The 26,343-nt window shown below is 42.3% G+C and overlaps 1 protein-coding gene across 2 annotated transcripts in view; it reads right to left on the bottom strand.

Moving 5' to 3' along the window:
* The window catches only part of MAP2K5 (mitogen-activated protein kinase kinase 5), a 395,167-nt gene that overhangs the window by 280,402 nt on the left and 88,422 nt on the right, over positions 1-26,343 (bottom strand). For both annotated transcript variants that reach the window (XM_078771935.1, XM_078771937.1), the window contains exons 4-5: positions 10,325-10,394; positions 5,955-5,995 (exon numbers count right to left, since the gene is read on the bottom strand). In XM_078771935.1, coding sequence (XP_078628061.1) covers positions 5,955-5,995; positions 10,325-10,394 — 111 coding nt within the window. The remainder of the gene's footprint in view (positions 1-5,954; positions 5,996-10,324; positions 10,395-26,343) is intronic.

Genomic DNA, 26,343 nt, shown 5'->3' with positions numbered 1-26,343 from the left:
ACACTTGTGTCAGGACAAGTTGCATGGCTGTAAAGCCATGGAAGCTGCAGCTGAAAGACACTTGCTTTGTTAGTAGCACCCACTCTGTGAGTGCTGGTATAGCATTTTACATTCCTGCATAACTTGCTTTTCCCTCTTTTGTTTTTAAAGAAATTGTACCTGGTTATTTTGCCTCGATTTAATTTTGTTATATACAGTGCCTTCAGAAAGTATTCACAGCCCTTGAGTTTTTCACATTTTGTTGAGTTACAGCCTGAATTTAAAATGGCTTAAATCTAAAATTTTTGGTCACTGATCTCAGCGATTACAGCTTCAAGTCTTCTAGCGTATGAATGTATCAGCTTTGCACATCTGGAATTGGGGAGTTTCTCCCATTCTTCCTTGAAGATTTGCTCAAGCTCTGTCAAGTTGGATGGGGAATATCTGTGAACAGCAATCTTCAAGTCTTTCCACAGATTCTCAATAGGATTCAGTGTTTGGGCTTTAGCTGGGCCACTCAAGGATTTTCACGTTCTTGTTCTGAAGCCAGTCCAGTGTTGCTGTTCTGTATCCGATGTTCCCCCTTTCTCTTCCTTAACAGTATAGACATCAAACATCTGGGGCCTTCGCTCAAACTTGTCTGATCTCTCCATACAGGTTGCGTCTGACAAACCAGACGTGATCTGCTTAACAGAAACTTTCCTCCTTCATGATGTCTCTGATTCCTTGGTATCTCTCCCAGGTTACTCCCTCCTCCGGTATGATAGACCTGAGCCTCGTCCTGGAGGTGGGGTTGCTATCTTTATAAAAAACTCTCTTCCTCACTCGCCCTGCACTGCCCTCTCTCCACCTCACCCCCAGGAATACATTTGGCTACGGCTTCCCCTTCGCTCCCACCTTTTGTTCATATGTGTGTTGTACCGTCCACCAAACAGTGATGACTCCATCTACATCTCGCTGTCTGATAATATGGACCAACTTCTATCTACCCATCCCAACTCTCTCTTCCTCATATGTGGTGATTTCAACTGTCACCATGCCAGTTGGCTGGGTGTGGGTACCTCTCTCACCAGCCATGGCTCTTCAGCAAAGGACTTCTGTGACTCACTGGGACTGACACAATCTGTCAATTTCCCGACCCGGATCTCAGTCAACGGAGCATCTTCTCTTCTGGACTTGGTTATGACTAACTTCCCTGAAAATGTCTACTGCTCTTCTTCTGCTCCAATCAGCTCTTCTGATCATGTGCTTGTTAAAGTGGACATCTCTCTGACCATTCTCAGAGAGCCTCCTCAGCGTCGATGAGTCTGGCATTTCACTCAGGCCAACTGGCACGGTCTTCAAGCAGCCATCAATCATCTGGACTGGTCTTCCATCTCTACCGCCTCCGACATCAACTCATCCTGGGAATTCTTCCAAAGTAAATTGCTCTCTCTCATGCACAGATTTATCCCATCTCGTCTTCAGTTGTCATACCCTTCCTCCCGTCCATGGTACACGGAATCTTGTGATGAGGCTATTGCCCAGAAACAACTTGCTTTCGTCTCCTGGAAAGCAAATCCAACGGAAGGAAATCTCATTTCCTTTCACAAAGCCCGAAACAAGTGTGTGTCCACCCTCAGGAGAGCCAGGAAACAATATCTCTCCGTTCTCAGGACCGAACTCTCTTATCTGTCTCCCTCTTCCAAATCCTGGTGGCGTCTGGTCAAATCTGTTTCTGGTGTTTGTTCCCCCTCCATCCCCTCCCTCACCTCAAATGGCCACACGGCTGACTCCGCACGTGAAAAAGCTGAATGCCTCAACTCTGTGTTTGCCTCTAAATCTTGTGTCCCAAACCCATCACTCTCTATACGCACCATACCCAGTCGTACCCAGCTGCTCCTGGACTCTGTGTCCTTTCCTCCTGAAAAGGTGGAAAAGTTTCTGTCAACCCTCGACTCTGATTCTGCAACTGGACCTGACGGCATCAGCCCACGGGTCCTAAAATCCTGTTCTTCCGCTCTTTCACTCCCTATCTCTGTTCTCTTCACCCTCTCTTTTGCTCAAGATCATCTTCCATCTGCTTGGAAATCTGCCAACATCACCGCTTTGCACAAAAAAGGTGCAAAAACAGATCCCAGCAAATACAGACCAATCAGCCTTCTTCCAATTATCAGCAAAGTCATGGAATCCATCATTGCTTCAGATATGAAATCTTTCCTCTTCTCCAATGGCTTGATCTCTGATCATCAATTTGGTTTCAGACGTGGACACTCTACTCTGGACATGCTGCTTCTGCTTTCTCAACAATGGATGGAGGTCCTCAATGCCAAACAGGAAATTAGAGCAGTCTCCCTTGACATATCATGTGCCTTCGATACGGTCTGGCACCCCGCTCTGCTCACCAAACTCTCCTCTTTTGGTATCCATGGAAATCTCCACGCATGGCTGGCGGACTTCCTCTCTAGTCGTAGTCAACGTGTGGCCCTGAATGGGTTTCTCTCATCTCCTCTTCCTGTTCAGGCTGAAGTTCCCCAAGGCAGTGTTGTGGGCCCTGTGCTTTTTCTAGTCTTCATCAATGATCTCTCTGACTCTCTTGAAAATCCTCTCTATCTCTTTGCTGATGACTCTACTCTCTGTCGCTCCATTCTTCATCCCTCAGATCGGCAGTCTGCAGCCTCCTCACTCTCTGCAGACCTGGACAAAATCACAGACTGGGCAAACAAGTGGAACATGTCTTTCAATCTTGACAAATCTCACACTCTTACGATGTCTCTCCGAAAAGACCGACTGGACAACCCTCCCATCCACTTTCTGAATAATCCTCTCCAAGAAGTTCTGTCACTCAAGCTTTTGGGTCTCACTATCTGCCATGATCTTTCCTGGGAAAACCACATTTCAAATCTGGCCTCCAAAGCCAGTCGCCGACTGGGCATCCTCCGTCGTGCGAAGTCCTTCCTTGGCACACCTGAGCTCCTCACCACATACAAGGCTTTCATCCGCAGCTCAATGGAATACTGCTCTCCCCTCTGGGCTGGTGCTCCTGCCTCACACCTAGCTCGTCTTCACGCTGTTTAAACCAAAGCATTCAGAATCATTGGAATCTCCCGCGATGAAGCTAACTCCAAGGGCCTCTCACTCACTCACTCACCGCAGGCAGGTTGGTGGTCTTTCCGTCTTCTACCGACTCCTCTCTGGCCTTGCCCCCCCCAGCTCTTTCTGGGCTCTGTCCCGCAAATATTCCTACAGGTCGCACAAGATCTGCCTGCAACCCTCTTATGGTTAAACTGCCAAAATCAAGACTCTCTGCACACCTTCACTCCTTCATTCCTCTTTTCTCCCGCCTCTGGAACAAACTCCCTCACTCTCTTCAATCCCACTCCACCCTCCAGGTCTTTAAAACAGCTGTTCACCACCATCTCTTATCTTCCCCCATCCAAAACCTTGATCTTTTCTACCCCCGCTAATTTCACCCCAATTCCACTTTTTTGAAATACCAACTTCTGTCCTGGAAGTCCTTGGTGTCCTTGTGTTTTATACTTCTCCCTCCCCCCCCCCCCCCCCTTCCCACGCCTCCTCCCCCCAAGCCCTCTCCCTTCCACACATCTCCCTGCTCTCAAATGTTGTGTTTGTGTGCTTCCCCTTCTCTCCCCATCTTGTCTTCCGCTCCCGCTTTTTAGATATTCTGTTTGTCTGGTTGATTTGTTTGTGAAGTAAATGTTAGCTCTTTCATGAGCCTCGATTCAGTATACGAAAAAAGAAAAGAAAAAAAAAAGCGCCTTTGACAGCGATTACAGCTTCAAGTCTTCTAGCGTATGAATGTATCAGCTTTGCACATCTGGAATTGGGGAGTTTCTCCCATTCTTCCTTGAAGATTTGCTCAAGCTCTGTCAAGTTAGATGGGGAGCATCTGTGAACAGCAATCTTCAAGTCTTTCCACAGATTCTCAATAGGATTCAGTGTTTGGGCTTTAGCTGGGCCACTCAAGGATTTTCACGTTCTTGTTCTGAAGCCAGTCCAGTGTTGCTTCGGCTGTTCACTTGGGGTCATTGTTTTGTTGGAATGTAAATCTTCACTGCAGTCTAAGGTCTTTTGCACTCTGAAGTAGGTTCTCCTCAAGGATTTTCTGTATTTGGCTCCATTTATTGTTCCCTCTATCTTTACAAGTCTCCTATTGCCTGCTGCTGAAAAGCATCCCCATGGCATAGCATGGTGCTGCCACTACCATCCTTCACTGTAGGGATGGTGTTAGATTGGTGATGAGTTGTGCTCGGTTTCCACCAGACGTAGCACTTTGCATTCAGGCCAAATAGTTCAATTGTCATCTCATCAGACCACAGAATCTTTTGCCTCATGTTCTCAGAGTCTTTACCGTGCCTTTTTGCAAACTCCAATGTGCTGTCACGTGCCTTTTCTCAGGAGTGGCTTCCTTCTGGCCACTCTCCCCTAAAGCTTTGATTTGTGAAGTGCTGCAGAGACTATTGTCCTTCTGACAGGTTCTTTCATCTCAGCCAATGAACTGCGTAGTTCTGTCAGAGTGGTCATTGGGTTCTTGGTCACCTCCCTGACCAGGGTCCTTCTTGCCCGGTTGCTCACAGTTTGGTCAGACAGCCATCTAGGACGAGCCTGGGTAGTTCCATATTCTTTCGAATTTCCTAATGATGGAGCTCACTTTGCTCTTGTGAACTTTCGATACTCTGTGCTTTTGGGAACTGTCAACAGTCTAGGAATTGTTTTATACCCTTTCCCAGATCAATGCCTCCTCACAATCCTATCTAGGAGTTATAGAGACAGTTCCTTGAACTTCATGGAAGAGTTTCTGCTCTGACATGCACTGTCAACTGTGGGACCTTATATAGAAAGGCGTGTTTCTTTCCAAATCATGTTCATTCAATTGGATTCCCCGCAGGTGGATTCCAATCAAGTTGTAGAGACATTTCAAGGATGATAAAAGGAAATTGGATGCACTAGAGCTCAATTTGGAGTGTCATAGCAAAGGGTTGAATACTTATTGACTCAAAACAATTTCAGCTTTTCATTTCAAATTAATTTGTAAAGTTTTCTAAAAAAAAAAAAATCCACTGACATTATGGGGTACAATGTCAGTGGAAATTTATGGTGACGTAGGTCCGTTTTATGGAATTTTATGTAGACCAGTGGCAAAAAAATCTCAATTTAATCCATTTTAAGTTCAGGCTCTAGCACAACAAAATGTGAAAAAAGTCAAGGGGTGTAGATACTTTCTGAAGGCACTGTGTCTACACACTTAGACGTTACCAATACGGAAACTCACGTTCGTTGTGCTTTACAAAGAAAAAAAAGGAATTTAAAAAAGATTATAATAACTCTTGGACCATTGGCAGAGTTGTATTTTCGGAGTTTTTTTTGTAAATATTTGTGTTTCTCTTCCACTTTGTTCTCATCCATACGAGCTGTATTCTGCCACGTGCCCTGCTCCAACACTTGTCTTTTACCTTACTGTTTCCTTACTCTATGTTCTGTATTCCTTTACTCAATAATACTAGTCTCTTCCAGTGGCCTTACTAACACCACACAATTCTTTATCATGTACTTTTTTCCTTTTACCTTCCCAAACAATTCTTACACATTCCCTGCTCCCCGCTCTATTCTATCGCAGAGCCACGTCGCACCTCCCGCTTCGCACATACAGTCCTCATCGACTCCACACTCAACCAACACATACAGTAGTTGCTCGAGATACTCGACTCCACAATGCTGAGCTATCTTTTCAGAAATTTCACCAGAACATCAGCGAGTGGCAAACTCGATACCATACATTCCTCCGATACCATACATCCCAAAAAATTATTTCCACAAAACATGTCAGGCAAAATACCTCTTGTATTACCAGGCCAACTAGTTATACCTTTAAATTTCCCTCTAGCATACATATTACCACAATGTGCATTTTACTCATTTTGATCAATCACTCATCACCCCGTAGAAGCTAGGCATTATATTCCTCTTTTTCTTACCTTCAAGCCATGAATATTCCTTTTCCCTGCAGGCTTGCAGGCTGTGCAAAGAAGAGAATAAGATTAGTCAAGTGAAAACAAACACATCATTGTGTTAAAGTTGGTGAATGATGAACAGTGAAGTCATATTCATCATCATCTGTCCCATAAAATAATGCGAGTTTGCCATTAATAGCTTCACATTTCCTCTCACTAAAAATAGTGTGTGGGAGACCTTTCAGGCCTTTGTTCATAATACAGGTCTCTATATCATGCCCTCTTCTGTAACATCAAAGGTTATAAAGAGGGAAAAGTCAATAATACCAAGTCATATTGATTGGATATCAACCACCCACTTCTACAGGGCGTCATTTGTTTGAAACCAAAATCACCAACCCTTGTTGGGCCTCACAATGCAAAAACGCTCTCATCTGTATCGGAAGCCATGTCTGAATGAAATCCGAGCTGAAATATGGTGTAGTGTACAAGCACAGGGGCTAAGTGCAAGTCAAGGACTGACAAAACTTTAAATGGGATATCATTAGATATCATTCCTTTGACTTGCATTCGTCTTTCTGTAGACCAAATCAGAGGCAGAAAAGCATAAACAAGTTCACTGGAAGAAGTCCTGGATAAATGGACAATGATCAATCAAGCAAGCATTATCACCAATAGATTGCCAGTCTGCAATATCCTGTCGACTAAAACAAGTGCACACTGTATGGGCACGGCTCCTGCAACACATCTACTCAAGAAAGACAAACCGGTCAAGTCAAAACTGCCAAAACGCAGTGCATCCGACCAGTTGAATTACACCAGATTAGCTTGCACAGGATTCCTCCTGTAACATGACATTACTGATGGAAAAATAACGTGTTTATGATTCAAATCTCACCAATAGTTGTGACAGGCCAACACAAGCAGGTTTTCTGCTTTCTAATGGCCTTCAGTGCAGAACTCTTAAAACTAGTAATAGGCGTCCACAACCATCCTTGACCATGTTGTGGATCGTCGGCTGGACAACTTGTGCAAATGAGATGAAAAAGGTTCCAGTCAACACAAAGTTCAGGATAATATTTTTGTGCTCATTATCTTCTATGTTGTACATTGTGCCACACCGGCTGCAATTGTGCCACACTACTGACACGACACATGTGATAAAAGGTTAGAGATGGTGCCACCCTAATATTCTCGAGCTTGAACTGAGAAAAGCTTTCTAAAACAAAAAGAGCCCAAGCTCGTGTTTCTTTCCTGGAAATTCCTGAAAATTTGTGAGAAATTTATTCAGGATTCCTGCATTTTCCCTGTTTTTTTTAATCGGGCTTGAAAGATTTGGGCTTTAACCATCGCTCATGGCAAGTGTAGATGTGTGTGTGTAGTGTGCCCTGTGCACCTCCTTTACCAGCACTATGGAAGACACATCAACTTGTATTTTATGGCCTTAAAAGCCATCCCACAACCAACCTAACTAAATAAAGAATGTGTGCAATGGTAAAAGCTACCTTCATACATAGTTAACATGATTGAACAGATGTGGCCCAGTGTTCCATATAACCGTTTCTGCAGGCATGGGTTGCAGGGTGTTTCATGTAGCAGGAACTTTTTTCTTCCACCCTCACTATTCTCCTTTATTCACTTTTTAATTCGTTTTCTCCACAACCGCTTGAGTGATTAAAATTTAATTTTCAACATAGAAGCATCTACCTACGGGGAATGTTTTAATGATTCGATGGAAAATGCGGCTGGCATTTAAAAAAAAAATCTGTTTTCTGTAGATATGGGTTGCAGGGCGTTTTACGTAATCAGGAATAAGCGGCCTCAAACTCACTTTGGTCGAACTCGGCCGAATTAAAACTATTGACTCTGCACTGCCCGATAGCATATTTTAACAAGAACGGCACTCGTTAGAGTGCATACCTCTGCCAGGCTGAACAGTTTATGTTGTGTACCCCACTAATAGGCTGAATTTGGATTCGGACCTGAACCAAAATCTTACCGGCTTGTTCTTGTCACCCAACCAAGTCATCCCCAAAGTTTCGTCCAGATCCATCCACAACTTTTTTAAATATCATGTTATTTATCGCTTTTCACCCGATCTCTCAATGGTGAAGAATCACTTAAAAGATTAAATAATTCTGCGATCCGAATCCATATTCAGATCTTCACCAAAATTGAATCAATTCTTCCTTGTCACACACCCAACCGGTCCACCACGCTTCGTCTGAATCCGTCCACATCTTTTTGAGATATCCTGCTACATATCGTTTTGGCCTTAAATCCCAATGGTGAAGAATCACTTTTAAAAATTCTACTAGCCAGATCCGAATCCGGATCTTCACCAAAATCTAATAATTTCGTCCTTGTCACATACGCTACATCTTTGCCAAATTTACTCAAAATCCATCCACAACTTTTTGAGATATCTTGTTCAAAAACAAACAAACAAAAAACAGACAGACAGGGGTGAAAACATAACCTCCATCCACCTTTGGTGCGGAGGTAAAAAGTCGCAGGCAATAGTATTGTTACGAATTTGGTAGAGCAATATGTAGAGCAGAGTAGATCTGAGTCGGTAACATGCTTCGAGATGTCGCGATAGGGAATCTACCTGTAATAAGTCATGTGTAGGCGTTTGTCGGGTTAAGATGTATGATTGTGAATCTACCAGGAGATTCGTGTGTTAGTTAGTGTAGGGAATAATGAGTAGGGCCCTTGTATGTCTCACCTAGTAGTCAAACCTTTGTCCATTATGGCACTGCAGACCACTTAACCATTAGTTAGGACCTTTAGTACAACACTAAATGACGCCTTCCCCCCTGACATGACTGAGGAAGAAATCAGGCTAGAACACCGCCACAGTTGGCCGTGACCATTTACACCTCCGAGAGGCCTATCCACCTCGCATAGCACGTGCTGTGACCAAGGAGCAGGAGCAGGAGCGGGAGTGGAGTGACACAGTAGGCGTGACCTGAGCTAGCCGGCAGTCGGTGGAGGCTCTGATTGGCAGAGCAGTGCGCCAATGCTGACATCATCGGCCAGAGATATTAACGGGGGCCGGGCGCCATTTCAAGCAGTTCAGTTGAGCAGTTGAGATGAGATCAGAGCCCCGACCTAAGTTGGAGTCCCGGTGAGAGTGAGTTGAGATCCTGGATTCGTAGATGAGATGAGATCAGAGCCCGGACGGGAGTTGGACGAGAGTGAGGAGTGAGATCTGAGTCAAGAGTTCGTGTGCACAGTCGCCATTGCGCAGTTGAGAAGAGTTGATCCAGAGCAGTTGGATTCCTGGCCGCGCAGAGAGAGAGCCCGAGTTGTGTTGGCTGTTCGCAGTTCGCAGAGTTGGCAGTTGAGCCATAGGGAGTTGCTGAACGCCAGTTTGCCGAACGCCATTGGGCAGTCGAGTCGATACGAGGAGTTGTCTTCAGCAGCCCGGTCGAGTCGTTCAGAGATTCCGACCCGAGTTGGGCTGAGGTGTAGCCCAGGTGGAGCGGTGCTGGTGCTTTTGGAGCTTGGTGCACGGACCTCGTTGGTGGCGAGAGGATCGGAGCTTGGAGCGGAACCTCATGGTGTGCGGTCGGGCCGGGCGGGGCGGTGCTGTACAGCAGCGGAAGAAGACGACAAGACAGATAAGCCGAGCTCGCGTACACTGTACACGACATGACGTGTTCTTTTTGTTAATTCATACATCCTCGTCTTGTATTTATCTGTGGTGTGTGGGATCCCAATTTAGTAGAATATTTTATTACCGGCACGTGCTTTTCCTGTCCTTGCTTTTCCCAATAAACCCTTGTATTATTTTCCTTTCCCATTCAAACCTGTGCCGCTTGAGTTAATTTCCTCTCACAGGACCGGAGCTACGCCGGCATGCTGCAGTTAAGTGCTTTCGCCGCAGCCTCCATTTCCCTTCTTCCACACGCGCGGCCATAGCCGAATCAGTGTTTGGGTAGTTGCCTCCGAATAAGACCGTTTAGGCTATCCGCAACTCTGATGTTAATTTCGGGAGTTGCACGACAGTATATTCAGATCTTCAGGTAGTTTGCAGTTTCACAAAAGGGAGCATCACTTTGTAACTAATGGTAGTAATGAGGTGCCATTGTAGCCGTTTGTGTATCATGCATTTGGGATTATGACAATAACATTCCTCATGCATGAGTGTTGTTACAAAGCTGTATACCTCAATAACAAAAGGAAATCTGGTTCAGGCTACTGCTATGCTTAGGAGCATATGGAGCATGGACCTGAACCGGCCCATTGCTTCCAGCTCGACGTGGCACTGACAAAAGTAAGTTCAAATTTGTTCGTGAAGACCAGAAACAAGTCTTATGTGATGACATTACACATACTTCTCAAGCATAATGGTTGAATCAATAACGTGCAACTGGTGCGCCACCTACCACGTGGAAAAATGTTCAAGGGTTCCTTCATCTGTCCACACAAATGCATCTGCTGAAGGATACCAAGATACTGTGGAAGAGAAATTAGACACAAAAACTTTAATTTTCAGCGAAACAATTACAATTTAAAGCAAAAATATTTTGCAAAAATTAACATATACAGAGACGGTTATATTGTTTGTTTGTTTTTTAAAGGTCCAGCAAACCAACAATATATTATAAGCATTAGTCTAGCCATACTGACTTATTTTCAAACAGAAAAGAACAGATGTTTTGTTTCTGATCCACAAGCTTCCTCAAGCTCATTCACCAACTCTGGCATGTGGCGGCCATTTTATATCCGATTCACAGCTTGATTCCAGCCACGTAAGGCTTGTAATTTTAGGCATGTCAGGACAAAGCCACATCATCATCATTGGGGATTTCTTCTTTCTTAAATCACAACTGGCATCACCTGGTGTTATATCAATTCACGTGAGCGGTTATGCAAATATTTCCATGCTCACGCAGTACCGAAGCAGCATTGTTGCTTCCATCTCCTTCCCAGCTTCCCTGGATGCTGTGTGCCAGTCATGTCCTGGCAAGCTTGCCATGCGATAAATGATGTAAGTGAGTGTGCAAAGCACTGTAGGCTGAATTGATAAGCTAGTATGGCATGGTAAAGTTTTGTAGCAATGTATGTGGGCCATGTTGGTGTTGTGCACTTAACTTGCTCATCCTGTCTGCTTTGCACCATACCTGTTTGCCACATTTATTAATGGCTTGTATTGGTTTTGAAAATGTAAGTAAATATTTATATCACGTTTTAGCAAACAACGCATGGGAGTAAATGTAAAACAAAATAATCAAAACTGAGTTTGTGTATTCATGGTAAAAAAACATGTACAATTAATGTGACCACAACTCAAGCAAAATGTGACATCAAGGATTAAGTATTGCTTACAAAAGAAAAATTGAAAACATAAAATGAAAATGGCATGCTTCGACGAAAAATGGAAAAGCCTAGGTAAAAAAGTATTCAATAAAAGAGACAAACGGTGGCGTTATTCCTTTTCTTATTCCATTATTTGCTGGTTTAAATGCACCTGGGGCTCCCACAGGAGGAATTTTGGTGGTAAAACCAGTCAATGAAAGTAAGGCTCAACAACACCAGGCCCAATAGGAGATGGGAAGGCACAGAAAACAGAAAAATGAGCAGATCACAACTTCATATTGGGTAAAAATACATTTTGTTGAAAAGTGATTTTTGTCAGCTAGAGGCCAAATGTTAGTTGGTGATATGATGACATCTATAAGACAGACTGGTGTTAAACTCACAAAAATTGGCAATGGAATATTTTTCCTCCTACACAAACTCATCTAAGTATGAACTAATCTAAGATGACAATGAAACAAAAAAGGTGAATATGAATATGACCAGAGACATGAGAAATAAGATGTCAAACAAGATGGATGACATGTACGATGACAACTATGATATCAAATATGATTACTGTGCAGAAATGAGTGAAAGAAATACTGTATAAGGATTTCAACTGACGAGTCGCTTAATTACTTCCACAGAGCACATCAAATATTTTGCTTGAATAGATATATAAGATTGTAGCCAAAGTACTATACCTGTCCTCAGTGATAAGAAAAGTTTACGTTACTCTGTCAATTTACATTTTTTAATGGACTTCAAAAAGGTTAATTTTGTTGCACTCAAAAAATCAGGCCTTTTGTATTTGAGATGGTCATCATTTTGTATACAGGTCATCCTGTTTGCCAAAAATTGGTTCACGAGTTATCAAGTGACCACTATATTCGTCATGTGTGTGTGTCTGTCTGTCCACAGCATAACTACCCGATGATATCATCCGATCTTGATGAAACTTGGGTGGGAGGTTGATATCATGATCTAGTTGTGTCCTGCCTAGAGTGGGCGTATTGCGCCCATTGTGGGCGGAGCCACGCCCGAAAAAGATGTCTTTTTAGGGGGTAATCGAGTTCAAGCTACATCTTGAACGAGGGGTTTGGTGGAATCTGACAGGGGTTTCGATATTTGATTAGGCCAATATCATGTGTCTAGCCCCACGGAGCTCGATTTTTCCTTTCTTTTTTTTTCTATTTTTTATCTTTTTTTTTCTTTTCTTTTTTCATTTCATTTTTCACCGAATTTTCGGTATTGTGTAGCTAACTAACCTCATAGCTGATTATACAATATTTTCTATCTCATTTCAAGGTCAGTAACCTTCGTTTTGACATTTCCGGGCCTGGCCTGTCGGGCCTGTTTCGGTTATAGTCCATCCTTTGTCACTGAATACCGCTCGCTCGTGAACCATCATCGTCTCCTGACTTTTGCAATATTGGTCACTTTGGCCTCAATATGCGGCCTCTGAGGCTGCGGCCCTGGGCCAGATTTAGGAATGGGCAAGCTGGGCAGTTGCCCAGGGGCCTCCACAACCAGGGGGCCTCCACAAATTTCATTTAAAAAAAAATTTTTTCGGAAAAATGTACAGTAAAACTTCCTCCAACGCGGCTTCCTCGAACACGGTTTCCAATTTACGCACTGAATTAAATGCGTCAAAACCTCCCCAACATGAGGGTGTGTTTCGCATTTACGCGATCGTGGCTGGTGTTTTCCCAAAGATTTATATTGTTCTTATTCCTTGTTACTGTACTGTACTTTACTTAACCTTTTTACACACAAGGCAGGTGTTCTTAGGCTAAATACAAGGCAAAAAGAACCCCCTTGTGTGGACAAGGGTTAATTAATATTTAATTTATACATACGATGATACGAGTCGCCACCTGCCGTCATCGGCGATCGCAGTTCGATTTTCGATCGCAGTTCAAGTCGCATATCGCAGATCGCACCCCTTATCGCAGATCGTTCGATCGCAGATCGAGTTCGATCGCAGTGAATGAATCAACCATTAGGACGGTACGGAAGGCCGAAGATAAAATCCGTTCCAGCGTTCGTGCAGGAGCCTCCATCGCAACAGCTACCAGCAGCACTTCAACCCCTTCCACCAGCAAATCATCACCCAAACCTTCAACAACCACCAAACAATAAGGTGAGTTATTTTGCAATAATACAGTACTATTATGATACTAACACTTATTTTAATGTATATTTAATAATGCTGCACCATTCCATACAAAGAAACATGTAAAAAAAAAAAGCAAGAAAGGCTGTTTTAGGGTCAGTTTTCTGGGAGCCTAGAACATATCCCCAATTTCCCCATACGCTTAATGATTCACGCGAATTCCTCCAACACGAGGTTATCCCAGAACGTATCCCCCGCGTTGGAGGAAGTTTTACTGTATTTGTAACAATGGAAGCGTTCCTATTGATGCTGCTAATCTTTCAAGCTGGACAAAGGGATAATGCTGACTCATCCTTGGTAAGCAGTGTGCAGTATATGCAGTGTGTATCACCAAGGGGGCATCAAGGAAAGCTAATGCACCATAGATATTTGTGTTGTCGCCTGCCATATTATAGCAATTGCACTGCTACATTCCAGATTTTTCACAAATAAAATAAACGCAAATTTTCTTGCAGAAATGAGTGGAATGGACAGGCACAAAGGTCCACGACATTTTGCAAGTGGTGCTGCAAAGAGGAACGTATCCAAGGAACGTACTGAAAGAGAAGCTCAAGAACTTGCAAAAACACGTCAAATGACTGAATTCTTCACTCGTCCATCAGCTTCAGAAGCAGACAGTGCTTCACCTTCAGTACAAGCAGAGCAGGCACCTGCTGCAGAGACACCAGCCTCATCTTCATCCGGCCTGTCAACGGTAGAAAATGACCAGAATGTCGAGAAGACAGACACTGCTTCAAAGCCAGTGCTTCCAGAATCTCATAGAAATACACAGGTTGATGACATCAACGTACGGCCAGAGCATATGACGAAAGAATTCATTGGCTATTGGGCTGTGAAAGGTGCTGAGGATCTCCACCACAGTGATGTCAAGTCTTTGGATGCCAAATCAGCAATATAGAAAGTTGCAAACAATGTCAGTCGGAAATGTACACCAGCTATGTTTGAGTGACGAAATCGAAATGGGGAAGTTGTGATACGCTCTTGGCTTTGTTTTTCACCAGCAAATGGTCGACTCTACTGCTTCTTTTGCAAGCTAATAGGTGCTGCAAGATCCCAATTCACACATGATGGGTTCTGCGACTGGAAACATGCGAGTGATCGACTTGGTGTCCATGAGCAATCAAAAGACCACATTCAAGCAGTTTTGTCAGCAGCAAGTCGTGCAAAGAAAGCTGGACGTGTAGACTCTGAACTTGCACAAGAAGTGGATCGAATTGAGCAATACTGGTGCAGTCTTTTAAAGCGACTGGTCAGTGTGCTTAAATTTGCATGTGAACGAGGCCTAGCTCTTCGTGGAGATAAGGAAACATTTGGATCTCCTCATAATGGAAACTACTTGGGAATACTAGAGCTTTTGGCTGAATATGATGATTTCCTCAGGCAACACATCCAGAATCATGCAAATCGTGGCAGTGGTCATACAAACTATTTGTCTTCAACCATCTGTGAAGAACTTGTCAGACTAATGGGCAATGAAGTTCTGAATGAAATAATTTCACGCATAAAACTGTCAAAATACTATTCAGTTTCTCTTGATTCCACAGCTGATGAAGGTTATGTTGATCAACTAACTCTGATCTTCAGATACATGGAGCATGATACACCAGTTGAGAAATTTGTGAAGTTCTTGCCAAATCAAGGACACAAGGCTCAATAAATGTTTGAAGGATTGATGAAATTCCTTGCAGACCATGACATTGACATTCAGAATTGTCGTGGGCAATCATATGATAAAGCCTCAGCAATGAGTGGGAGATACAATGGTCTTCAAGCTAAAGTGGCAGCTGGAAATCATCATGCAGATTATGGATATGGATACCCTGTGCTGGACATACACTGAACCAAGTTGGACAAGCAGCAGCTGAATGTTGTCAAGCAGCTGTGGCATTTTTTAACGTCCTCGAGGCAATTTATGTGTTCTTCACAGCTTCCACACATCGTTATTAAATTCTTAGACTCACTGAAGACTGTGGAATCTGGTCCTGTATCTGTGCCAAAGAGGGTTTCTACAACACGATGGTCCTGTCGATCCGAAGCAGTAAAAGCACTCGTCCAAGGATATCACCCAATCCGTGAAGCACTTGCCAAAATAGCAAGAGATGAAAATGAGATGTCCAAAGCACGTTCTGAGGCAAATGGTCTCCATGACAGGATGTGCAATCTGGAGACTGGCATCTGTGCTGTTTTTTGGCGTGACATTATTGACAGAGTTAACACCACAAGTTACATGTTGCAAGATCCAAAACTTGATCTGAACACAGCAGTAGCAATGTTGAAGTCCTTGAAATGTTTTGTACGTGAAAAATGAGTGCTTTCATGTTTATGAGGAGAAAGGAAAGGAGATGTCTGGAACTGATGATTATGTGCAGCTGCAGACACGCAATCGTCAACGAAATGTGCACCTCAATCCATTGGATTATGGACGATCAGAAGAAGCTGCACTCTCACTGTCTGAAAAATTTCGAGTTCAGAATTTTCTTCCAGTAATTGATCAGTTTCTGAGTTCATTGGAGCAACGATTGGAAGCCTATGAGAACACATGTTCTCTTGTCAGTTCCTTGCGTAAACTGGATTTAACTGGACTGCGATGAAATCGAAGTAGCTGCAGCAAAATTTTTTGCTGAGTACAAGGATGATCTAGATCAAACACTTGGTGTTGAACCTGTGCAGTTTGCAGCCTTCCTCACTCATTTACTGGAATACGAAGATGATAAGATAGAGAGAGAACATTTCCTTGACAAACTGTTGAAGGACAAGAAAGTTGCGGATACATTTCCAAATGTCGAGATAATGCTATGGATGTACTTGGTGCTCATGGTCACAAACTGTTCTGGAGAACGTTCATTCAGTAAAATGAAGTTCATCAAGAACTACAATGTGTCATGATAGGCTCAGTCACCTGGCCTTGATGAGTATTGAATGTGACATTCTCAGAGAGACTGACTTCGACAAATTGATCCAAGACTTTGCAAGGGTCAACTCTCGTAAAGTGCCTGGTCTGTAAATATAGGTATTGGGTACTTTACTAGATTCTTATGATTGATCATGATTGACCTGCTTGCTTATTCACTATTCATATTCTTTATACTTGAAACATCGGAACTTCGTAGATTCTTATAGATTTATCATGATGTTTAAAGATGTGCCTGCTTGCTTATTCAAATTATTTATGCTTGAAACATAGGAACTAGATTCTTATATAGATTGATCATGATGTTTATAGATGTACATTTTTATTCAGATTCTTTGTACTTGAAAAATATACTTTATGGATGACTGTAACTATGTCTTGTCACCTTTTTAGTATTCTAAAGTAGGGTGGGCCTCCACTACTGAAGGCTGCCCAGGGGCCTCCACATGTCTAAATCCGGCCTTGCTGCGGCCATGTATCCCATGTTGATGATGATGTCGAGTCTCCTCGGACAATGATGGCGTGTTTGCAATCATATTGCCTTTCTATGGCTGGTAAACACGAGTAAGTGTGTGGCATAGACAGGGGTGGGTGGGGGGGTCGCCACTCCCTCCGTCCCTCTGCTGGCCGTTGGGGAATTCACCCTCTTCCGCCTGTGCTGTTGGAGTCGACTAGACTCTCATCCACCAGATGTGCAGAGCCATCTGCCATTTAAACCGCATGGCTGCGGACGGTTACCCTGGTAAGGGGGGCTGACAGGTACTACACCTTTCTCACAGGTGGCCTGGGGTTAATGCCAATCAGGGGCATCCATCTCCCTGAGGAATCAGAAGACACCTGCATACCCAAATGTATCCCATGTTACTTCCGCACAAAGTAGGATCTGTACTACAAGTATGGAGTTTGTAGATGTGGACTTTAAAGATGTGGCCACACATAAGGAACAGACCTAGAGAGACAAAGACAGACATTCATGTGCAAATATATAACAATTTAAGATTTACCTTGAAATATGTATTTATTTGCATGAAGGATGAACTCCTTGAAAACCCCAAGAATACGAAAAATATTATGAACATGGATGACAGTGATAATGGAAATGACTCTCAGAGTTTACATTTCAGGAACTAATCAGGAAAACATTTTCACAGTTATGGGCTTCCTCTACCTACTGAAGTTGTGCAATTATTGGGAAATAACGTTTATCCGACATCTCAGTTGCAAGCCACCATTCACTATTTGTGTGCCAAGTTGGAACAACATCGGTAAATGCACGTCTGAGAAATGGTTAAGGACGTGTTCAACATCGCGTATTTATTACAACTAAAATGACCGCCAGTCGGCCATATTTGATCGCATTGCAAAAACAAACTATGTGCATAGGTATACCATCATGTATTGTCGTTATGCCAAGTATGAACAAAATTGATCCATATATATCCGAGATATGGTTGCGGACGCACACACGGACAGATGAGACCCAGTCCATAAACCCCTGTTTTGGACTAACTCTAATGTGGGCTAATAAAGCACAATTATTAACATAGATACCACACTCAGGCTAAGTCCCCTTTCCTCTCTCCACCTCCCTTCCACCCCTCTCCACACAGTGAGCTACATCATTAGGAAATGGAAAGAATAAGAAATTACCCAGTCTCTTCCTCGAGGTTGCCATCTTACTAAACTGAGCTACCGGGCAAGAAGGACCTTGGTCAGGGAAGTGACCAAGAACCCAATGACCACTCAGACCGAACATCAAAGTTGCTTGGCTGAGATGGGAGATCCTGCCGGAGGGCCAACATTCTATGCAGCCCTTCACAAATATAGGCTTTATGGAGGAACGGCCAGACAGAAGCCACTCCTGAGAAAAAGGCACAAAACAGCATGCCTGGAGTTTGCAAAAAGGCATGTGAAAGAATCCGAGCATGTGGTCTGATGAGATGAAAATAGAAATATTTGGCCTGAATGCAAAGCTCGAATCCCAGACTCGAATCCAATTGAGAATCCGTATAAAGACTTGAGAATTGCTGTGCACAGACGCTCCCCATCCAACTTGACAGAGCTTGAGAAAATCTGTAAGGAAGAATGGGAGAAACTCCCCAAATCTAGATGTGCAAAGTTGATACAGACATACCCAAGAAGACTCGAAGGTGTAATCCCTGCCAAAAGCGCTTCTACAAAGTACTGACTCGGGGGATTGAATACGTATGGAGATTAGATATTTCTGTATTTCATTTTTAATAATTTTGTAAAATATTTCTTTATAACAATTCCACTTTGACATGGTAGTGTATCATGTGTAGACTCTGTGGGTACCACCCTCTCACCTCCCCCACCTTGTTCTGAAATTCTGGATACAACGCTGCTGCTACTTAAAATGTCTAATCAAAGGATGATACAGGATTTTGGAAAGAACAGGCCACACTTCAAGAGTAAAAGTAAAATCCGGGATATTTAAACTAGCAATGGATGAATTAGTATTGCGTGGCACATGATTGGAGAAGTGGAGACTCTTGACTCATGGAAGAGCTAGGAAAATGCCTCAAAATACAAGCTGATTATATAAGATTATATAAATATAAGCCTATGTACACATTTATAATTGTATGCAGATCTAGTACAGTAGTTATCAACTTAACATTTTCGTGTAGGCCAGAGTCAGTGGTGGCAACAATTAGTAGGCATGGCATGACTATAATTATGAGTGGCAATATAAATGACACCACATTCTCTTTATGAACAGAAAGTAGTCTTCTGAATCATTTTAAGCAATCAACATGTTAATGCATAAATGTATGTTTTTATGCATTAAATCTTTAGTTTTCTTGGAAAGTACCACAAGATTCACTCTTGGGAGCCATGTTGCGTTATCATGCAACAGCGCCTCCACCTTCAGGTCACCTCAGTTACTACAGATGTTGCGTCAGAAAATTATTTTGTTCGTGGAAGATGTCATCGTGCAGCAAAAGTACAAGAATGGACAACATTTTACACCGAGTCCAAAACAGAAAAAAAGATGGCAGTGGAAAAAAGTATTTGTTCTTGAAGAAAAGGTGGGGATGAGGTCTGGACCCCATTAAACCCACCTCACTCCCCATATGTGCCCAGGTAAAACATGGATATTTAGTTTGCCTGGGGACCTAATAGGTGTATCAAATTAGTTTGAGACAAGAGACAACTTCCAGGTAAGGAGATCAAAGTTCTCCATTTACACGATCGTCGACGCATGACAACAAAAGGACACTCTTTGACCAAAGAACCGAGGTCAAATGCATAGTCAACCGCCGTTCACATCTTGCCGAATAAAACAACACAAAAACTGAGTTGATCCCAAGCAGTTCTTCGATTCACCTTCCTTTAATTAAATAAGAGCAGTTTTCATGCATGCAGATGCTCATGAATCAAAAGACGATCAAATGTATCCAACGATTGAAAGCTTGAATAAATGTATGGGTTGAGGGGTGGAGCTAAAAATATTGTAATAGTTAAAGTGAAGATAACAAACGAACAATCAGCCAAATAAATAAAAATGCAATTAATTTTGAAATTAAGACAGGGCATTTAACAACGCAGAGCCTCACTGGGGCACAGAGATTAGAGTAGATCTAATAACCAGTGTAAACTCAATCAGTCACACAAAACACAAGTTATAACATATTTTTGTGTTCCTTTGGGAATGTGCAAGGGTAATACGTCTCAGTAAATTTCTACATCCATGTAAATCATGCAAGATACATCAGTAGCAGTTTGCATATAATGAAGGTTAACCTGCCTAATCATTACTATGAACTAAATAGAATGTACGAGTAGGACAGCAATCACACACACAGACCTTCTAAAGTGAGTACAGATAAGAAAAATATGGCCCTTGACAACACATAGAGGCACAGACACAGTGCATAGAGACTAAACAAGTTATAACGCATGATAAATAGTCTCTAGCTTTGACATGCACAAAGTCATAAAACAACTCACACGGTTAAATGAATTAAATGTAAAAACCTTACAGTTAAATTAGACAACTTTGGCGAACTGTGCCAAAGGCCATTTGGGCATGCAAATCGATCTTCACAAGTCATATATAAATAAAAGGTCTAGTTCGTCTACCATTATTTACATATGGCTTGACCATGTGAGACAGCTGATTTCCACGAACATCTTGCAGGGAGATGAAACTCATTTGGGCTGAATACAATAATACCAAGAAAGAGCAATCAGCTATTGCAGACCCTCACCGGGATGTGTTTTTAGTGGTTTTTAAGGCTTTTGTGTTAAAACAAATATGGCGGCCGAACCATGTGACCAATGACGTCGTCATTTTTTTTTTTCTCCACCAATTTATCACAAGATAACGTTCAAAAAATTTAATTTTGATCGGATGAGATTTTGTACTTGTCGAATTATGACGTCATAACGGAGGTACCTATGACATCATCATTAACATATGTTATTCCCCATGAAGAGTTCTTTACAATGAGTCTTGTCTCAATTTTTTCGATGCAGCACTTTCGGAGATGTAGAGGTGCAATTTTTTTTTCCAAGATGGTGCCTGTACCATATGATCTATGACGTCATCATTGTTTGTTTTTTTCTCCACCAATTTATCCCTATATGACGCTCAACAAATTGCATCTTGATCAGATGAAGTTTTGCACTTGTCGAATTATGACATGATAATGGAGGAACCCATGACGTCATCATTAACATATGTTATTAGTTATTACCCATGGATAGTTCTCTACAATGAGCCTTGTATCAATTTTTTCTATGTAGCGCTTTCGGAGACATAGAGGTGCTAAGGTTTTTTTTTTTTTCAAGATTGCACCCGTACCACGTGACATACGATGCCATAATTATATATATTTTTTAAAACTCTGCAGGAGGAGGTTATGGTGAAAGTGATATGGTGAAAATTTCCTGTCAATCGGACAAACGGTTGCACAGAAAATCATATTTATTCTGTGCGGACAAACAGACAGACCTGTAGCAAAGGTCACTCATAGAATGAAATGAGGTCACACAGTCATACACTCATAGACAAATACACTCATAGAGGTCACACAGACAAATGAAAAATCACTCATAGAGTGACACTTGGCAAAAGAGAACAAAGAAGAATGGCACTCAGTAGAGGATCCTTTTTACCTCACAAATAATTGGTGGTTGAATTCTGTGACCTGATATGCAAATCGTCTTCAGATTTTAAGTTAATCAGATGAAAATTTACAATTTTAGAAATTTGGCTTCTGTTGACCTTTTGGCCTATGTTGACCTCAAAAATAGTTGGTGGTTGGTTTCAATATGCAGATATGCAAATCCTATTCACTTTTCAAGTAAATCAGATGAAAATTGAGGATTTTAGAAATTTGAAATGGTTGTTGATCTTTGGCCTATGTTGACCTTGTGACCTATGTTGATCTCAAAAATAGTTGGTGGTTGAATTCAGTTCGCTATGAAAATCCTATTCAAATTTCAAGTCAATCTGATGAAAATTGCGAATTTTAGAAATTTGAAAAAGAGTGGTTGACCTTTGGCCTATGGTGACCTATGTTGATCTCAAAATGGTTGGTGACTTAATTTGGTTAGCTGATATGAAAATCCTATTCAAATTTCAAGTGAATCGGATGAAAATTGAGGATTTTAGAAATTTGAAGTAGTTGACCTTAGGCCTATGTTGACCTTTTGGCCTATTTTGATCTCAGAAATAGTTGCTGGTTGAATTCAATTCACTGATATGAAAATGCTATTCAAATTTCAAGTCAATCGGATGAAAATTGAGGATTTTAGAAATTAGAAATGGTTGTTGATCTTTGGCCTATGTTGACCTTTTGGCCTATGTTGATCTCAGAAATAGTTGTTGGTTGAATTCAGTTCACTGTTATGAAAATCCTATTCAAATTTCAAGTCAATTGGAAGAAAATTGAGGATTTTAGAAATTTGAACAGGTTGTTGACCTTTGGCCTATTTTGATCTTTTGACCTTTTGACCTCAAAAAATTAATAGGATTTTGTCGGACCACGAACACTATAGTTTGGTGAAGTTTTGTGAAGATCGGTTTAAAATTGTGACCTGTAGACAAGTATATGTGAGCGGACAAACAAGCAAACACACAAACACACACAAACCACAGTGATCAACATACTTGTCAAATTGTTTGTTTTTTTGCCAAGTAAGAAACGGACTCAAATGCAATACCCTCTCCTCCGGCGAGGGTAACTAGAAAGCATCTGAAAATGCAAGGCCTGTCCGTGTCCATTTGTATTCAGATGTCTTCTTCTTCGGTATGCTCAAAATAATGATTTTGTTTTTATAGAAATGCAAAATGAAAATTGATGCTTTTATGCAGCCTTGATCTTTGAGCTTTAGAGCTATTTAAATAAATAAAAAATCCAGTCAACTCCTACCTTTTGATTAATGAACCAATTCAGTGACCGATATGCAAATTCTTTCAATTTAAGGTCAATTGAGTGAAAAGTAGTGATTTTACGTCACCTTGACTTTTGACCTTGTGATCTTAAAAAACAATCGGCTTCTAGCTTTTGATTGATGAATCAATTCAGTGACCCAATATGCAAATTCTTAAAATTGACAATCGCATGAAAATTGATGATTTTAGGTGACGCTGACCTTTAACTTTTTGACCTTTCAACAAAATTATTAATTTGTCTTCTCCATGTTATCATAATAAAGCTTTGTTGAAAATTTGATGACAAATCTCAAATGATAAATTATAAATTTCAGGTCAATTTGATGAAAGTTGATGATTTTATGTGAGGTTAACCTTTGACCTTTTGACAAAATTATTACTTTGCCTTCTCCGTATTATCATAATAAATATTTGGTGAAAATTTGATGATAATTAATAGCTCAAATGGTAAAAATGTTACCGCCTGTACACGGACACATGGACACACACACAGACAAACGTGATTGCAAAACCCCATCTCCTGCTGTGCGGTGGATGGGTTCACGAGAGGGAAGGTGACGGCGCAAATCCCCATGCTTCCCACCTAAAGCAAAGTTGAAAGATGGCAAAGGGTTCCATCAGGATTGACCCAATATCAAATTTTGAGTTTATTTTTTTTTTCCCCATTTTGACCCCCAATGAACCCACGTCCCCACCCCCTGGGCCAGGAACCAGGGGTAAAATCCCAAAAAATCGTTACATATTCCATGTGTCTCCCAATGTTGATTGCATACACAATGTTTCGTTTTAAAATGTACCCATAATTGCATTTGTCGTTACCGGTACTTGACATTTTGACCCCGCCCCCAAAAATGGCACTGCTCTTGCACATGCTCTTGCACCACCTTGCCATGTTGCGATCATAACTACCAAGTTTTGTGAATTCCTGCCCAACCGTTTTGGAGGAGATAGTGTGGCGGACGGACGGATGGACAGACAGACAGATGGATCCGTTTACAACACAGTATCCCCCCGTTTTCTTTCAAAAACACACGGAAAATATGTTCCTTACAAGGAACTTTGATGCAGGCGGAGACCATCAGGCCCATCAAAGTTTGTTATTATTACCAACATCTGGTCGTTTTTCCACGCTCTATCATTTTAAAGCCATTTTTTAAGTCTTTGGTATGACTTGGCGGGGATCGAAGCACTGACCTCCAAGACTCAGAGCGTACGCTGTAACCATTACGCCACCATGGCTGCTATGAAACGGACGAAATGATTAGATATTGGTGAAGATTCGGATTCGGATCCGGCTAGTAGAATTTTTAAGTGATACTTCAACATTGGGAGATAGGGCCAAAAATGATATATTGCAGGATATCTCAAAAAGTTGTGGACAGATTGTGTGTGACAAAGGACAAAATACATTCGGTTTTGGTGAAGATTTGGATATGAATTCGGATACGATAATTATTTAATTTTTAAGCGACTCTTCACCATTGAGAGATCGGGCGGAAAAGCGGCATATAACATGATATTTTTAAAAAGCTATGGATGACGTATGACTAAACTAGGTGGATGAGTTGGTTCGGTGATAAGAACAAGCCGATTAGATTTTGGTTCTGGTCCGAATCCAGATCCGGCCTATCATTGGGAAAAAAACGAACTGTTCAGCCTGGTGGAGGTATGAACTCTACCTACCGAGTGCAGTTCTCGTTCCTTCTGAAAATATCTATAATCCTGCAACAAAAGTTGTCATCCATTATGTGGTGGCTATAGTTAACACAGTGAGACCTGCCACTGCCAAGCCTTTCTATACTTATGCAACATAGGTGTTCCTTCCTCGCATCACAGGTTAGCTGCAGCATGTAAGCAGCTTGGATATTGTTTGGGATGAGTATGTCCTAGGTAGTCTGAAGACACATGCAAGAAGAAAGAGGCTGAAGTGAATTTGATGATGTGTTCAGACTAGGGCTGGACGATAATGGAGAAAACTATATCACAATAACGGGCCTGATTATCACAATTATATCATGGTAATATAATATAATTAGCGCCTTGTAGCACACAATAATAATCTCAATAAGAACAAACTTATAGCCATAGAGTTGCATGTGTGTCTGCAATTTGTCTAAAGTCAAACCTCATTTTGCCTGGACTAAATCACTTCCTTCGTTTGCCGAGCGACTCAGCGAGCAGTTTGCAAAGCGGTTGACATGGAATGTCTGGCTTGGCAAGCGATAGCAAGCTGCTTGCTAACGGAACACACCAAGCAATTTGTTGTTCTCCTCCTCTTCCCTTTATAAGGGGTGACGTCCGATGGCACCAAGCTCCTGCCCTGCCTTGACCACGATGCTCCTCCACTCACTCCCTTCTGTCCTAAGGCCAACTCTCTCCACCCTCCAACCACCCTACCTTACTGATATCCCTCTTCACACAATTGTCCCATCTCAGCCACAGTCTATCTCTTTTCCTCCTACCTTGCTTCCTCAACCTATCTGCTCTCTTTGCCATTCTCTCTTCCCTCATATGCACCTTCTCTTCCCCCAAATGTCCAGCACATCTCAGCCGACATTTCACCAATCTCCTCGTCAAGCTCATCTGCACACCAATTTCCTCTCTCAGTTCATCCATTCACCTTCTATCCACCATCTTGACTCCTACAATCCTCCTGGCCCACTTGTTCTCACAAACCTGCAGCCTCTGTTGTTGGCTCTCTGTCAGTGCCACCATCTCCAGACCGTAAAGGTAGGCCGGCATTACGCACGACATCAGAACCTTTCTTTGCAATCTCCTTGAAATCTTGCTGTCTGCCATTACACCCTCCACCCTCCAGGAGGGTCCCTCCTCCACACATTCACACCCACCTGAATCCTCCTTCCCACCTCTGCCTCTGACTTACCATCCACTGTTCCACCCAGATACTCAAACCTATTTCCTTGTCTGATCTCCTTCCCTTCCTACCTGATATTCATTTATTTTTCCTGCTGCCCAACCGACATCACCTCCATTTTCTCCATGCTCTTTTTCAGCCCATGTTTCTCAAATGCCTCTTTCCACTCCCCTGTACTTCCTGCATCACCCACCCACTCTCCACCACGACAGTCAGATTGTCTGCATACAGCATCCTCTCCAGAATATCTTTCATGTTTACCTCCCTGCTTACCAGCACCATCCCCATGATAAACAGGAGTGGGCTGTGAGCGCTTCCCTGCCTCAAAGCATTGGTCACACTGAACTCCTCCGAAATCCCAGGACCAACAAAAACTCTTCCCTTCATTCCCTTGTACATCCCTTCCACCAACCTAACTTCTGCTTCTGGCACTCCCATCCATCTCAGTGTTGCCATCACCATCTCTCTTGGGATAGTGTCGTAGGCCTTCTTCTGATGCAGAAATCCCAATTCAATTTCACCTTGCACCTCTAACCTCTTCTCCACCAGCTGTCTCAGCGTGAACATTACATTTGTCATTCCCCTACCCTTTCTGAACCCCTGCTGCTCTTTACTGATCTCCTTCTCCACAGTCTTCCTTGTCCTCCCATCCAGAACCCTCCAGCACCTTCATGACATGACTAAGGAGTGTAATGCCCCTGTACTTCCCCGGTT

Source organism: Myxine glutinosa, chromosome 2 (assembly GCF_964187855.1).
Source record: "Myxine glutinosa chromosome 2, kmMyxGlut1.1, whole genome shotgun sequence".
Lineage (NCBI taxonomy): Eukaryota > Metazoa > Chordata > Myxini > Myxiniformes > Myxinidae > Myxine > Myxine glutinosa.
The sequence above is the reverse complement of the archived record's forward strand: the minus strand, read 5'-3'. Positions and strand labels throughout refer to the sequence as shown.